This window comes from Rana temporaria, chromosome 1 (assembly GCF_905171775.1).
Source record: "Rana temporaria chromosome 1, aRanTem1.1, whole genome shotgun sequence".
NCBI lineage: Eukaryota > Metazoa > Chordata > Amphibia > Anura > Ranidae > Rana > Rana temporaria.
The window spans coordinates 428,472,419-428,487,856 of NC_053489.1; the positions used below are offsets into that span (position 1 = coordinate 428,472,419).

At 42.6% G+C, this 15,438-nt stretch overlaps 1 protein-coding gene across 2 annotated transcripts in view; it reads right to left on the bottom strand.

Moving 5' to 3' along the window:
• The window catches only part of TNKS (tankyrase), a 239,785-nt gene that overhangs the window by 175,625 nt on the left and 48,722 nt on the right, over positions 1–15,438 (bottom strand). For both annotated transcript variants that reach the window (XM_040325353.1, XM_040325352.1), the window contains exon 3: positions 10,528–10,623. In XM_040325353.1, the coding sequence (XP_040181287.1) occupies positions 10,528–10,623 (96 nt within the window). The remainder of the gene's footprint in view (positions 1–10,527; positions 10,624–15,438) is intronic.

Below are 15,438 nucleotides of genomic sequence, written 5' to 3' on the forward strand. Positions count from 1 at the left end.
TACTGATTCCGAAAAAATGGAAGGAAAAACAGGCTCCGTCAATACAAGAATGGTTAAGGGAAGTAGAAAAAATTAGAAATATGGAGGAAGACCAGTACTGGGAAATAAACCAGAGAGAAGCAGGGATCTGGAGAGGCTGGGTGGACTTTAAGCAATTCCAGCTCTATCAAGATCTTTTGAGCAGGGAAGAGTAGGTCATCCCCTAAAGGGTTTTTTTTTCCCTTTGTCTTTCCCTCCCTCCCCCTCTTTTTTTTTTTTTTATTATGCATCACAGAGATTTAATAAGGAATTAAATAATGATTTGACACTGAACAGGATAAGGGAAGTGGGTTTGGTGGTTTTTTTTTGTTGTTTTTTTTTTGTTTTGTTTTTTTGTTTTTTTTCTTGCACGAGTGGATTTGAAGGGGAGAAATGTTAATTAATTTTTCCCCCTTAAGAGGAAGGGAAAGGAAGAGAAAATGAAAACAAATGGATTTAGTCACTGGGAATAAATATAAAGTTAAACACATAAAGATATTTTGATGGGTATCACGAAAGGGAGAAGAGGATAAAAATACACGTAGTATTTAATTCCTCCCCCCCCCTTTTTTTTTTTCACAAGAGATTTAATAAGGAATTAAATACGGCTTTAACACTTAATGGGAATAAGAAAGGGGGTGTGGTGGGGGTTAATAAAAAAAAAAAAAAATTTAATTAACCCCCACCACACCCCCTTTCTTATTCCCATTAAGTGTTAAAGCCGTATTTAATTCCTTATTAAATCTCTTGTGAAAAAAAAAAAAAATAAATACAATTTTTAATGCATCATAGAGATTTAATAAGGAATTAAATAATGATTTGACACTGAACAGGATAAGGGAAGTGGGTTTGGTGGGGGTTGTGGGTTTTTTTTTTGTTTTTTGTTTTTTTTCTCTTTGGAGGGAGATGGAGGGAAAGCATAAGAGAAGAGGGAGGATAAAGGAGAAGGAGAAAGATAAAAAGGTGTAGGATAGACCCATATCGAAAATGTTGTCATTAATGTTGTTATGTATATTTAAGTCATGTTGAGTGTATTTAAAGGTGAATTTTTTGTACACGTTTAACACAAATGTAATATAATGTGAATTGTGTATGTTTTAAAAAAAAAATTCGAAATAAAAACAAATAGAAACAAAAAATAAAAACGCTTCTAAACGAAATCGCGGCAAAATCGCAGCAAACCGCCGGTACCGTGTTTAGCGTCTGAAACGTGGAAAACTTTTGCGTCTAAACCCATTTTTTGGCTTCTGAAAAAACGAGGTTAAACACAACTGCCTAAAAACGGCAATAAATGAGACTGTGTGCATGGACACATAGGATAACATTGAATGTGTTCAGGGGCAGTTGAAAAAGTGTCCAACTGCCTCTGAACACGCGTTTAACAGTGTTTAACAGCCTCTCGTGTGCATGGGGCCTAAATCTCCATTAATCTCAGTATCTATAAGCATTCTGGATAAACAAATTTTCAAAGTTCACAACACAGGCAGGGAATCGTGGTTTCCATGAGCAGATCCAGGCAGTCTGCCAGCACTCCAAGATAAACAAGCAGCAAGTGTATTTTACACTACACGCCAGTACGCTCGATTTTTCAGTTATGTGCAAGAGGCCTAAACCAGGAAAACACATCATCCAGTATCATACAGACAATTTGCTACACAAACAATTAACACAACTGTTGTTGCAAGACTAAAGGGGAAGTCTAATTTCTCAACATGTTTCATAGAGTAGCATCCAATGCCCCAGATGTGCGGAGGTGTTGATATGTACAGTCAGGGGTAAGTTCAATCAACTGTAAAAAACAAAGTCACATTCCTCTGCATAAATCTCTCCCCAGTAGGGTAGTAGTGTAGTAGAGGGCTGCAAAGGTTATAAAGATCGTCAAGCATTTCCTAGTACTTACAGTGGGTGACTGTGATATTGTGTTTTTAGCACGACAGCATCGCGCTGATTCTCGGCGACATGGTGCCGATATCTCGCCGACATCTCGCACTCGCTGGAATAGACAAAGCACATTCCAACGTGCGCGTCATAGAAGCGACGGGGATCCGACTTGGATTCCCGCCAATTCTAGCGTCGGCATTTGGTATGCATTCCTGAGAGGGAGAACTCCACGCCAAATTTTAAATAAAAAACCGGCATGGGAGCATACCAGGCCCTTGGGTCTGGTATGGGTTGTAGGGAGACCCCCCTACGCCGAAAAAACGACGTAGGGGGTCCCCCTACAATCCATACCAGACCCGTATCCAAAGCACGCTACCCGGCCGGCCAGGAAGGGAGTGGGGACGAGCAAGCGCCCCCCCCCTCCTGAGCCGTACCAGGCTGCATGCCCTCAACATGGGGGGCCAGTCCGCTCTTCTGTAACGTCGTCGTCTTCTTCTTCTCTTCTTCAGCCTTCTCCCGATGTTGACACGCCGGCTCTTCTCGCTGCAATGACGGGTGCGCGGCTTGCATCGGACTTATATAGGCCTCACAGTCCCATCATGCTCCGATACCTACCCACGTGGGTAGGTACCACGTGGGTAGGTCCCGGAGCATGATGGGACTGTGAGACCTATATAAGTCCGATGCAAGTCGCGCACCCGTCATTGCAGCGAGAAGAGCCGGCGTGTCAACATCGGGAGAAGGCTGAAGAAGAGAAGAAGAAGACATCACAAAAGAGTGGACTGGCCGCCGCTATGATAGCGGCGGCCAGCCCTGAAGGAGAAGGCACCGGACAGCGGGAGGAAGAACCGGGGTGCGCCGAGTCAAGAGCGGAGAGCGGCGAACATAGAAGAAGACCCCCCAGAGCGGAGAAGACCCCCCCGGAGAGCGGAGAAGACCCCCGGAAAGCAGGAGAAGACCCCCGGAGAGCAGAAGACACCCCCCCCCGGAGAGTGGAAGAAGCCTCCCCTGCTAAAAGAGCTAAAGAAGACAGGTGGGGCCTCCAGAGCAGACTAATAAAATATTTTAATACCTATGTAGTACCCCATACTCATTCACTTAGGGTGGGGGGCCGGTATCTGGGGGCCCCCCAGATAAAGGGGGCTCCCAGATTCCGATAAGCCTCCCGCCCGCATACCCCGACAACCAACGGCCAGGGTTGTCGGGAAGGGGCCCTGTCCTCATCAACATGGGGACAGGGTGCTCTGGGGTGGGGGGGCCCGGCAGTGCGCCCCCCTGCCCCAGAGCACCCGACCCCCCCATGTTGAGGGCATGCAGCCTGGTACGGCTCAGGGGGGGGGGGGCGCTCGCTCGTCCCCACTCCCTTCCTGGCCGGCCGGGTAGCGTGCTTTGGATACAGGTCTGGTATGGATTGTAGGGGGACCCCCTACGTCGGTTTTTCGGCGTAGGGGGTCTCCCTACAACCCATACCAGACCCAAGGGCCTGGTATGCTCCTGGGGGGGGTGGAACCCATGCCGGTTTTTCATTTAAAATTTGGCGTGGAGGTCTCCCTCTCAGGAATGCATACCAAATGCCGACGCTAGAATTGGCGGGAATCCAAGTCGGATACCCGTTGCTTCTATGACGGCTTTGTCTCTATCGCGGCAAGCCAGCTCGGCGCTGGCTCCCGCGATGGGGCTCGCAGGTGGTCAATCTCGCCGAGAAAGGGAGCGAGATTGACACAATATCGCGGTCACCCACTGTAGGTGTAGAATCCAGAAGGCCACTAGATGTTAATCTCCCAGAACTCAGCCATTGTGGCCATTCCAATTGAAATCAAAACCTTATTAAATTGCAAGATTATGAGAAACTTCCAATGCTTCACAATAAGCTACTTGAGCCCAAAACAGGACTCCACTTTCAGAATGTCAGGCAGGATTTTGAAATGCAGAAGAGACATGCTGGGAGGACCTGATAAAACAAGGTGCCCCTTTTTCCAAAAAAAGTTTCATTTCAGGGTTGGGGATCGGGAGAATCAGCGAAACTCCAGTTTAAGGTCAATTCGTGTTTTGTAAGTAAATGGAAAAAAAAAAAAAATACAGGTGTATAAGTTTTATTAAAACTGAATTTCTATATACGTTACTCTGACAAATTTAGGAATGCTCTTTTTTTGTAATCCAGCAGTCTACAGTTATCAAACATGGCTGCCAGTTAGCCATTATCTAAAACAGATAATCACAGCACACAATAAAAGTGAATGCCAATTTTTTTGTGTAGCTTTTACAGACTACCCACACTTAATTGCTTGGATGTCAACAATGCAGCTTTTCAAACCAACCCCATCAATCGTATGGGCGCTTGGGAGCAAAATCAATTGTACTCCTGACAGTAATTGAAAGCAAGCCACTTAAAATCAAGTTATGTTGATAGGAAGAAGACTACCCGTGCCATGAATTAGGGGAAAAAAATTAACACCTGTTTTTCAACAAAGTGTGCAATGAAAAGCTAGGATTATTGTTCAGGTATTGATAGGAATCTCAAACACTGTATCACATTTACAGACAGCTATTACATTATATACAACTACAAATATGGTAAAACATATTGGGGGAATGAACATGCATCATTTCCTTCACCCACACAGTATATATATATATATATATATATATATATATATATATATATATATATATATATATATATATATATATATATATATATATATATATATATATATATATATATATACACATACATATATACACATACATACACATATATACACACACACACACACACATACATACATACATACATATACACACACAGTTCTGTCTACACCTGAAGTCATAACACACTCACACTTTTCCCTAATAGTAGAAAATTAAAAAGTGATTGTAAAGCTTGGATTTTTTTAAATAAACAGGTTTATACTTCCCTGCTCTTTGCAGTGGAATTGCACAGAGCAGCCCCAATCCCTGTCTTTTTGGCTCAAATGCCGACGCTACTCCCCTCTGACAAGTGCCTCCATAGAAAGTCACTTTCTATGGGGGCACTCGTGCAGGCTCAATCCTGAGCTTTACCCTTCTGCTTCTGTGTAGACAGAGAGCGGGACACGGGTTCGCCACCCATTCCCTCAACATTGCCTTTGACAGCCGTGGGAACCAATGAAATCAGCAAAGCCTGTGGGACCATAAAGTGAAAGGAAAGAAGAGCTGCAGACGGGTACAGCACTAGATCAATTGAGGACTCGGCCAAGTAAAAAAAAAAGGGGGGGGGGGTACTGATGCCTAAACATTTTTTACATTATTGCAAGGAAAGTATTAAAAGTCAAAAATATTTAGGCTTTAGAACCACTTTAAAAGTAGTGTTTAGTAACACCAGGAAATGTCAAATGGAATCAGGTAGTTCTTATAAAAGATGTTATTTAAAAGTAATTTTTGGGTGCATTTAACCTTTTTTTTTTTTTAAATAGGCCAATAGCTTAAAGCGGAGTTAAACCCAAAAATGGAACTTCCACGTTAAGTGAAGGTGACTCCCTGACATGCCACATTTCGCATGTCCTTTTTTTTGGGGGGGGGGGGGGGGCCGATACACTCTTTTTAAAAAGGCATGCAGCCCACACTTCCTCCCGGGGGTCTGCGGCGCTAGAAGGAAGTTCACCTCTCCCCCCTTAATCAATGCAAACTTCTGGGACACGTCACAGGTCCCAGAAGATTGCCTGGACAATCACAGTGCGCAACACCCACAGTCAGAATGCCGGTGCCGCGTATATGAGAGGAGGAGGGGAAGAGGAGCGGTGCTTCGTTCGCCCACATCGCTGGACCGTAGGACAGGTGAGTGTCTGATTATTAAAAGTCACCAGCTACACTTTTTGGAGCTGCTGACTTTTATATGGGTGGAACTCCACTTTAAAATTTCATGCATGGTGAAATGCAAATTGGAAACTGAACATGCGTCTATAGTCAAAAAATGTATTTATGATTTTGGAGTAAAGGATTAGAACCTGCCTGGTTTTACTGCTGCACGAAGCTTCAGTAGCAAGATTCACTTCCCCCATTTACCGTCCTGGAAACCTCTTTTTTACCAGACAAAAGTAAAGGAAACTCTCCAACAGCAAGATGTCAAAACCATTCCCTACTTTATACCATTTTTTTTTTAGCTATAGATACAGCTTAACAATTAACATTAATCTCCTAAACTGTACTGTATATCCCTGTATGATATGATCGTTCAGGTGCTTAGCTAACAGTTTTTTTAAACCATCGATGCTTCCCCTTGAGACCACCGCCTGTGGAAGGGGATTCCACATCGTCCTCGGATCTCTCCGGCGCCAGCATCACAAAAGTGGGCACCCCGCTGTGACAGCTTGCGGCTTCACAGCTGGGTGCAATCTTCTGGGACCTGTGACGTTTCCCAGAAGATTGGAGGGAGGGAGGAGAACTTCTGCTCGGGTCGCCTAGGTATCTGTCAAATAGGTATCCCCACCCCTCCCCCCAAAGAAAAAGCGATATGACAAATGTGGCAGGTCAGGGGGTTAGGAGTACTTAAAGCACTTTGGGTGGAACTCCACCTAAAGTAGAGATACAGCTTTCAGTAAGTCCTCTCTCTGTGCTCAGGAGACCAAGGCACATTTGATGGGCAAAAAACAAGGTGAAGACCAGTTCTGAAATTTAAGTTTGTAACTAAAGAAAATTATTTCCTTTGCCCAGGATCTCCTGGCACCAAATATTTGCAAAGGCCAGCAAGCATCCCCCCACCAATCTCGGGGGTGGTGTGTTCCTTTATTGTGAAAGGAACTTGGACCCAGCTTGGACAGTCTGGAGATCAAGACTTGTGGTGAAATAAATAGCATGGTTTAGAGCCTTGAATCCTGGGGGGGAACAAAAGGAGACCCTCATCTCTTTACTGGGAAGAAGTTTACTCTTTCAATTCGTCCCAGTTTCTTTAGACCAGGAGAATTCTCTGAATTTGTACAGACAGAAGTATAATACAGGATAAATGACTGTATGCATCACTCAAGCTATCCACACAGTAACGCAAGACTCCTAGAAATACTTCCAATTAGCGTTGGAGGAATAAGCTTTTGTTAATAACACTGAAATTCTAGACAAATGCCTTGACCATACCTTGTGCATCTGACACCCCACTATGGCAACCACACAGGCTCTGAGGTCAGCCCAGATGGCGAAAACAAATCCTTGAGAAATTTCTCAAAGCGCTGAAAGTAGGGACATTTTTAGCTGCAACAGAGATTTATTGAGGCAACTTTGGGACCCTCAGGCACCACAGAGTCCGACATTTGCAGACCAAGTCCAAGATGGGCCCAGAAATGTATGCCCATGGGAGTGCCAAGATGGCGCCCATGCAGCAGGCGTTTGGAAGGGCAATTTTACATTGAACATTATTCTTAAATTGTTTAATGATTTTTAGACGCAGCTTTTACAGACTGGCGAACCTCTGCCTATCTTTAATTCTTAGACACTCGGGCCCAGATTCTCATACATTAGCGTTGCTCCTGGGCAGCGTAATGTATGAGCTCAACGTTTCACCGCCGCAGGTCTACAGGTTTAAATCCTGATTCTCAGAACACTTACCTGTAAACTTGCGGCGGTGTAGCGTTAGATTGCTCGGCGCAAGCCCGCCCAATTCAAATGGGGCGGGCACCATTTAAATTAGGCGCGCTCCCGTGCCGAGCGTACTGCGCATGCTCCGTCGGGTAAATTACCCGACGTGCATTGCGCTAAATGACGTCGCCCCGACGTCATTTGCCTAGATGTATACGTAAATGGCGTCCAGCGCCATTCACGGACGTCTTACGCAAACGACGTAATTTTTATTCAATTCGACGCGGGAACAACGGCCATAGTTAACATTGGTTGCGCCTGCTAATTAGCAGGGGCAACCTTACGCGTCGGATACGCTACGCAAACGACGTTAATTCGCTGCGTCGACCTCGCGTATGTTCGGGAATCGCCGTACTTACCTCATTTGCATAGACGACGGGGAAAAGCGACGATGCGACACCTAGCGGCGGGAAAAAAAATTACTTTTAAGATCTGACAGCGTAACAGCCTTACGCTTGTCAGATCTAATGGGTACCTATGCGCAACTGATTCTGAGAATCAGTCGCATAGATACCCGGGGCCAGATGAGGTGTTACGACGGCGCTAATGGTGTTGCGCCGTCGTAACGCCTTTGAGAATCTGGCCCTCGGACTCTCCAAGATGCTCTATTTATACGGTACCGACCTGTTGTCAATTAACCTATTTAGTTGCAAAATATTCTTCCTGCTCTTTCTTAGTACCGCCTACTTTACCAGCTTTTTGTTGTCCATACCCAACTTTTGAGATGTGTTGCTGCCATACATTTCAAAATTATTTGTATTTTCTCAGTTTAAAACATTTAATCTGTTTTCTACTGTAAAAAAATATGGCTTTATGAGATTTGTAAATCATTGCATTTTTTTCTTGTGTAGATTTTAGACAGCTTCCCAATTTTTAGGGAATTTGGTCTGTACATAAACACAGAATCTTGCTCTCTTGAAGATGTGCTTTATGGAAAGAACAAGTTCATGCAACTCAGTGGGGTTGATTTACTAAAGGCAATTAGTCTGTGCTCTAGATCTGAGGAGAACAAACAAGGAAAAAACAAAAAAACAAAAAGCAAGGTGCAATGCTGTGTATGAGACAACATGAGACTCTCCCCTTCCTACCAGGACGGCAACCATGTATCTGAATAGGCATTCAGTACATCAAATCCGTCCAGTAAATAAAATGGCTGCACGTATACTTTCGGTTGTGTGACATCATAGCAGGCTCCGTCCTACGTCACACCCGACTTCTGGATCATGCCGGATTTAATATACTAAATGCCTATCCATTCTGTTTTAATGTGAGTGCCTTTCTTTTTACTATTAAACTTGCTTTTATTGGTACACACTATGTGGCACTTTTCTTTTAATACACGTACCAATGACTCCATGACCGAGAATGTTCAGTTACAGTTTATGACGAGTGACACTGTCCCATTACTCAGAGAATCCAGGCTTGGAGACCAACTTGGACCTTGAGGCGTTTGACCTTCCCATCATAAGGAGGTCATGGTCATCTGGTAAGCCTCTCAGGATGCACGTTGGTGGAGGAATTTATGCCATTTTCTTCCAAGCACCATTTTCGATTAATCATAGCCACAAAGAATATCGTCCATTTTTTTTGACCACTTGGCACTTTTCTTTCCAACTTCAGTTTTACTTTTATATTGGACTCATGAACTGTTTATCACTTGAATATTTTACATGATGCTTTTCAATTTTTGTTGGGGTTAGCACGACATGTGATAGTTACCAATTTACAACCATGTTTATACCTCATAGTATGTTTGCTGCTTTCTGCCATTAACTCAACATACACTTCATCGTAGTTTATAATTTGTATAACATTACTACAGTCATACATACATGGACCCCAGTGTGTTTCTAATAAAAGTTAACCTACCAATATATGCATCTTAAACTGCACATAAAACTGAAGAACCCAGAAGAAAACTACAAACTTGGAGAATATACAAAATGTATACAGGATTAGTGGCCCTACTCTGGATCTTGGGACTGCAAGCCTAGAGGCCAACTAAGAAACCGGCTTAATATCCTCTGTAGACCCTTTCTTAAAAATTGAAGATAGGAGTGAGTAAATTGCAATGAAATAAAAAAAGAAAATGCCTATGTGCACAGAATGTCCTCCACATTTTCCAAGCAAGTATCCATCACCCTACTGTTTAAAAAATGTGTTTAGCAATTACTGTGCAGTCACCTTTCAGCTGTCCTGTATAGCAATAAAATATGCTCTGCTGAGGAGAAGTTTTTCTATGCTGCCACATTAACCACTGTAGGTGGCAGCACAATTGCTGCTATTCATCACATCCAATAGCAGGAAGAAGCATATGAACCACCAACATTCTAGTATCCTACACAATGAAATGCAGAATGTTACTAGACAGTCTGTTCAGAAAAATACATTTGTCTTTTCCCTCAGGCCATGCAGCATATTATGACTGCTTTGTTCACTTTGTAATATGCGTTTGATATCCTTGCTGGCAATGGGGAAAAAGGTTCTGCTCATTTTATTCACCAGCCGACCTACAGCTGAAATGTGCAGGCCAAACAAATGCCAACAGAGACATTACAAAAAAAGCTTTGCACTCAGTGTTGCTAGTCCAAATCTGTCCTATCAGTTTAGTTTTATATTCTTTAGGGAAGCGGGGGTAAACAAAAAAAAAAAGCCATGCCCACCAAGGAAGAAACCCAGATAATATTAGTTCTTTAGGAGCTGACAAATAGGCTGAAATAAATAAGTTGCGGTCTAGCGCGTAAGAGACACTACAAATACACACTTATTATGACTGGCAAATAAGTCCTGATTTTCTGAAACAACTCTATTCTCCTATTTACAGGTCCCTGCAAAATGATGTATTCAGAGAAAGAATTTGTATTTCAGTAAAACGCACAAGTCTCAAATACTAAAATCACCCATCGGGAAGCAACACAAAAGGTAAGTAAATATGTAAGAGTGGAAAACAAAGAGTAGGAGAAAAAAAAGACAGGGAAATAAACTAACTGGTTCATAAAAGAGAAGCAAAACATATCCTACCTGTAAGGACGGCTTTTGCTGAAGGGTCAGCCAAGTCCAGAGCTGATTTGCCATCGGTGTTTCGGATGCTGGGGTCTGCTCCGTGCTGCAGCAATACTGTACAAGGAAAACAGAAACAACGTCTGATCTCTGGGAAACACAGGTTACTCACAGCAGAGACTTTCCTCGGCATGCTGTTACAATGAATATTCATTTCCCCCTTTTTCTTCGCCTAGATCTGAAGAACCTTAGCAGCAACACAGCAGCCTCAGATTAGAGGATAAAAAAACAACAAGTTGGCTAGTGAAGGTATGAGCAGATCATGTGACTGCACAAACAGAAATCTGGATATCTAGCGAGTTTCTCTCATCCCTCCCCCTTCCTTTCCTTTAAGCAACTGTAACTGAGAAGCAGTGAGCGAGCGAGCGAGCGCACACTGGCTCATGCTGACACACAAGCTGCATCTGATGCTGCTCCATCCGACACGACTCATTACTGACAGTCATGTCTGCTGTCTTTGCCTTGCAAATATATCTTCAAATACTCTGCCTTTAGAACCGGAGACATGCAAAGAGACAGATTGTATGTGTCCTTTTCTGGACACCGCTAATTTGAACCTATTTTACAAAATATTATCCAATATTTAACATTTCCAGAAAAGTGATATGATACGCCAACCCAAAGCAACCTAATTCACTTACCAAATGAGTGCAGTCAGAGGATAAACAATAGAAACACTCTGAACGACATTTATTTTGCTAAAAGAGGGAATTTTACCTTTTATAATACTTTCTTGCATCTAAGCACCACTTATCAACTGCAGCCTTTTTGCAACCACTTCATGTACACCTGCATGCACTCCAGCAGTGGCTGCATGGCATTTCTCCCAGCTGGTTTACTGATGCGATGTGAGGTAATCGCTCACATCAGAGCCTATCTGACAATACATTGTCACCCTATAACAGGAAGTGCATGAATAAGGACCTTCAAAAGAGGGATCGCTGGGTATTACTTTAACCACTTAAGGACTGGAAGGACTTGCCCCCTTAATGACCAGGTCATTTTTTGAGATACAGCACTGCGTTGCTTTAACAAATGGGCAGTCGTGCAATGTTGTGCTTTTTTCCCCCAACAAATAGAACTTTCTTTTGCTGGTATTTTATCACCTCTGCCGTTTTTATTTTTTGCGATATAAAGAAAAAAAAAAAAGAGCAAAAAATATTTTTTACTTTTTGCTATAATAAATATCCAAAAAACAAAAACAAAAACTTCTTCCTCAGTTGAGGCCAATATGTATTCAGAAATAAATCGCAATAGGTGTATATTGATTGTAGACGCTATAACCTTTGCGCAAACCAAACTCTGATAGATCTACGGCATTTTTATTCTTTTTTTTTTTTTTTTACTAGTAACGGCAGGGATCTGCGATTTTTAGCAGAACTGCGACATTGTCGTGGACAGATCGGACACTTTTGACACTTTTTTGGGACCACTGACCTTTATACAGCAATCAGAGCTAAAAATAGCCACTGATTAATGTATACATGTCTCTAGCAGGGAAGGGGTTAAGTGTGTTCATTGGGAGGTATTAACTGTATAGGGGCTGGGCTGAATGGAGGAGGAGAGAGAATATCAATTCTGATCACTAGGAACTAGAGCTGCCCGATTCTGGTCAAAATGAGAATCATGATACTTTTGCTTAGACTAAAGATCACGATTCTCAAAAACTGAATGCCAGAAACCCCCCCCAAATAAATAAACCTGTGATTTATCTGAAAATATGAATATATAAAAAAGAGACCAGTGATAGGTCTATAATGTTAAAGACCATATAACTCCTATGAAAAAAACAGAATCAAACTTTGATTCTGCTTTTTTCATAGGAGTTATATGGTCTTTAATATTATAGACATATCACTGGTCTCTTTTTTATACATCAGAAGCAGTACCGCCAGAAACCACTGGGTGGCGCATGAATACACACTACAGTTTTGCGGAACTGTGAGAGAAGCCCAAGCCTCCATCCAGCGGCGCAGGCTGTTGACGTCGGTTCCGATATCGGCACCATTTGCGTTCCACGCTGGTTATGTGGAACCGGCAGTGACACAGAAGAATCGCGGCTCATCCTGTGGGGAGATCGCGGGTGGGGAGAATCGAGATTGCGATTCTCTCTGCGATTAATTGTGCAGCTCTACTAGGAACAGACTATCTCTCTCCCTTCCCCTGACAGAACGGGGATCTGCTTGTTTACACTGGCAGATCCCTGTTTAGCCTGTTTCTGGATTAATCGCGGGTGGCAGGCAGACATCGAGTTTTCCCGGACCCACTGGTTGGCTCCTCCGCCGTGTGTGCGGCCGCCGTACAACAGCGATTCGTGTAGGGGAGCCAACCTTCTGCAGTACAACTGTGGCAGGCGGTCCATAACTAGTTAATAAAAGATGGAAAAAGATTAACCACTTCCACAGTCTTTTTCTGGCACTTTTTGCATGTAACAATTCTAATTTTTTATAGAAATTTACTTAGAACCCCCAAACATTATATATATATTTTGTCACACAGTATTTGCGCATCGGTTTTTCAAGCGCAATTTTTTTCTTTTCATTTTAATGCATTAAAAACACAATACATAACCCATTTTTTTTGCAAAATATAAATTATGATGTTTTGACAAGTAAATAGATACCAAACATGTCAGGACATCAGGACATTGCTTCTGGGTTATCATTACCAGAGAGCTGATCAGAGCCGATCACAACTTTGTTTGGCTTTCTGACCCGCAAGTGGATGCTCCAGCTGGTGGGTCAGGTCTCCCGTGCGACAGGGGTGCATGAGAAAACCATGGAAGGTGGCAGAAGGGGAGGGGGGAGGTGACGTCCCCTCCTGTTGCATGTTAAAGTAGTCAGCTATTTAGCCACTAGGATTGCTTTACAAGAGAGCCAACTGCTGGCTCAAAAAAAACGGTACCAGGGTGATCATCCATAGTGCATAGGACATGGAAACAAGCAACTCAACTATTCACCAAAACATGAATAATAATGAAGAATACTACTGGACAAAAATCATATGATGTAGGCTGCCCAGGCTTTAGTTCACATATGATTTCTAATAAGTATTTTATCAAAATAATGGGATTTAACAATACTGACATTTGTCCTACTGTAGTAAACTATATATTTAAATTCATGTGTCACATACCTTGTAAGGCAAGTAATAGTTTGTCTTGCCCTGCCCTAGGTTGCTAATATAATACTAGTATGACCTAATTCTCTGCAGTAAAATGTTATATACACCCTGCTCCATTACCTATTGGTGCCCTGCTAAAATGTCAGGTATTTCCGGGTATGGGCATGTATCTCTACAATCTCATGATGCAGTGTTTAGTGTGTAAGCAGCCAGATACAATACACAAACAACTTCAGCACCCTCCTGCCCAACATCCTTTAAATTAAAAAAAAAGGAGCTTGGTGGAAAATTATCGGTCATACAAACGCTGCATCCAATCAGCCGCTATGCGGATTTTCTGACTGCTGCCGGCAACAGCTGTCAGAATGCAATAGCCACAGCAGGAGAATTGTCTATTCACGCTGTATTGACGGTGGAGGAAAATATTAAAGAGGAAGTAAACTTCCTCTGCTGACATTTACCTATGCTGTAGTTCGTGTAAATATCTCCTAAACGTTCACCGTTTAGGAGATATTTACATTACATGCAGCCAGTGACATAACTGGCGCATGCACTATGAATGGCCACCGGTGCCGTGCCTTCCGAGCCCTGTGCCGTGAACGACGACTCCGGAGTGACGCCATCACGGCTCGGGTCAGTCACAGAGCCGACATTACGGCGCTAGAACAGATTTGTTTTGAGGTCAATTTCACATAATGTGCTAGTATGCGATGCATACTAGCACATTATAACTTGCAGGAAGAAGAAGAAAAAAAAACGCCCAGCGGTATACAACCGCTTAAAGATTTTTTTTTTCCCCCTGAGCCAGCAGCGGAGTTCCACCCTAAAAATGAACTTTCTATTAACAGCTTGCCTTTAATGTAAAAAAAATATATATTTTTTAATTTTTACTCACGTCTATCTGGCTGTTACTAGGCAGATTTCGTAATCTGCCTAGTTCCTGGTTCAGACCCCATTGCCTCTCTGGGCATTACTGTGCCGAAAAATCACCCAGCATGCACCTCTCCCTGAAAACCAGGAAGAAAAAGGAACTAGGCTTCACATGCCCACACATATGATGGATACGGCCACAACATGAGCTGGAGGATATAATGCAAGTGTTTACAATGATTTCTGGAATGATTGGGGAGCTATCAATATGCGATTCATTTTAGCTTCCAAAAAAAAAAATAATGGCCGGAATCCCCGCTTTAACATATCATCATGTTAACGTGAGTAGAAGTACACTTTAGTCCCTTAATATGGTGGTGCTGGTTGAGTTGGAAGAGACAGACTTTGCATTTCAAATCAATATTACCTTTATAAGGGGAAAATCATTACTATCTATAAATAAACTTTAGATTGCTGGGGGGAAAAACTAAATGCTACATTAGAACTATTTATACACACTGTGGTTAGTATTGGATTGACTCCAGACATTGTCACTGACCTATCAATGACATCTGCCAGTCTTATAAATCTTACATAAGGAATAGCTTTTAAACTATTGTACTGTAAAGAAGAAACACTGGGCACAATTAAATGTAAGTCTTCTTGCTCAATATTCAGACAAAAGCTGCTGCAAGCATGAAAGTTTAGTACATTTATTTTCACCAACATGCTGAGCAGTATGCACTGAATGCAGCATATTACAGGCAAGGCAAATCAGCGACATTTGGCAGCTAAAAAGTAAATCTATCACGCACATACAGTACTTTCAACAAGTAAAGCCAGCGCAAATTAAAGGCAGGCTCCAAGAGGTTGTCAGCA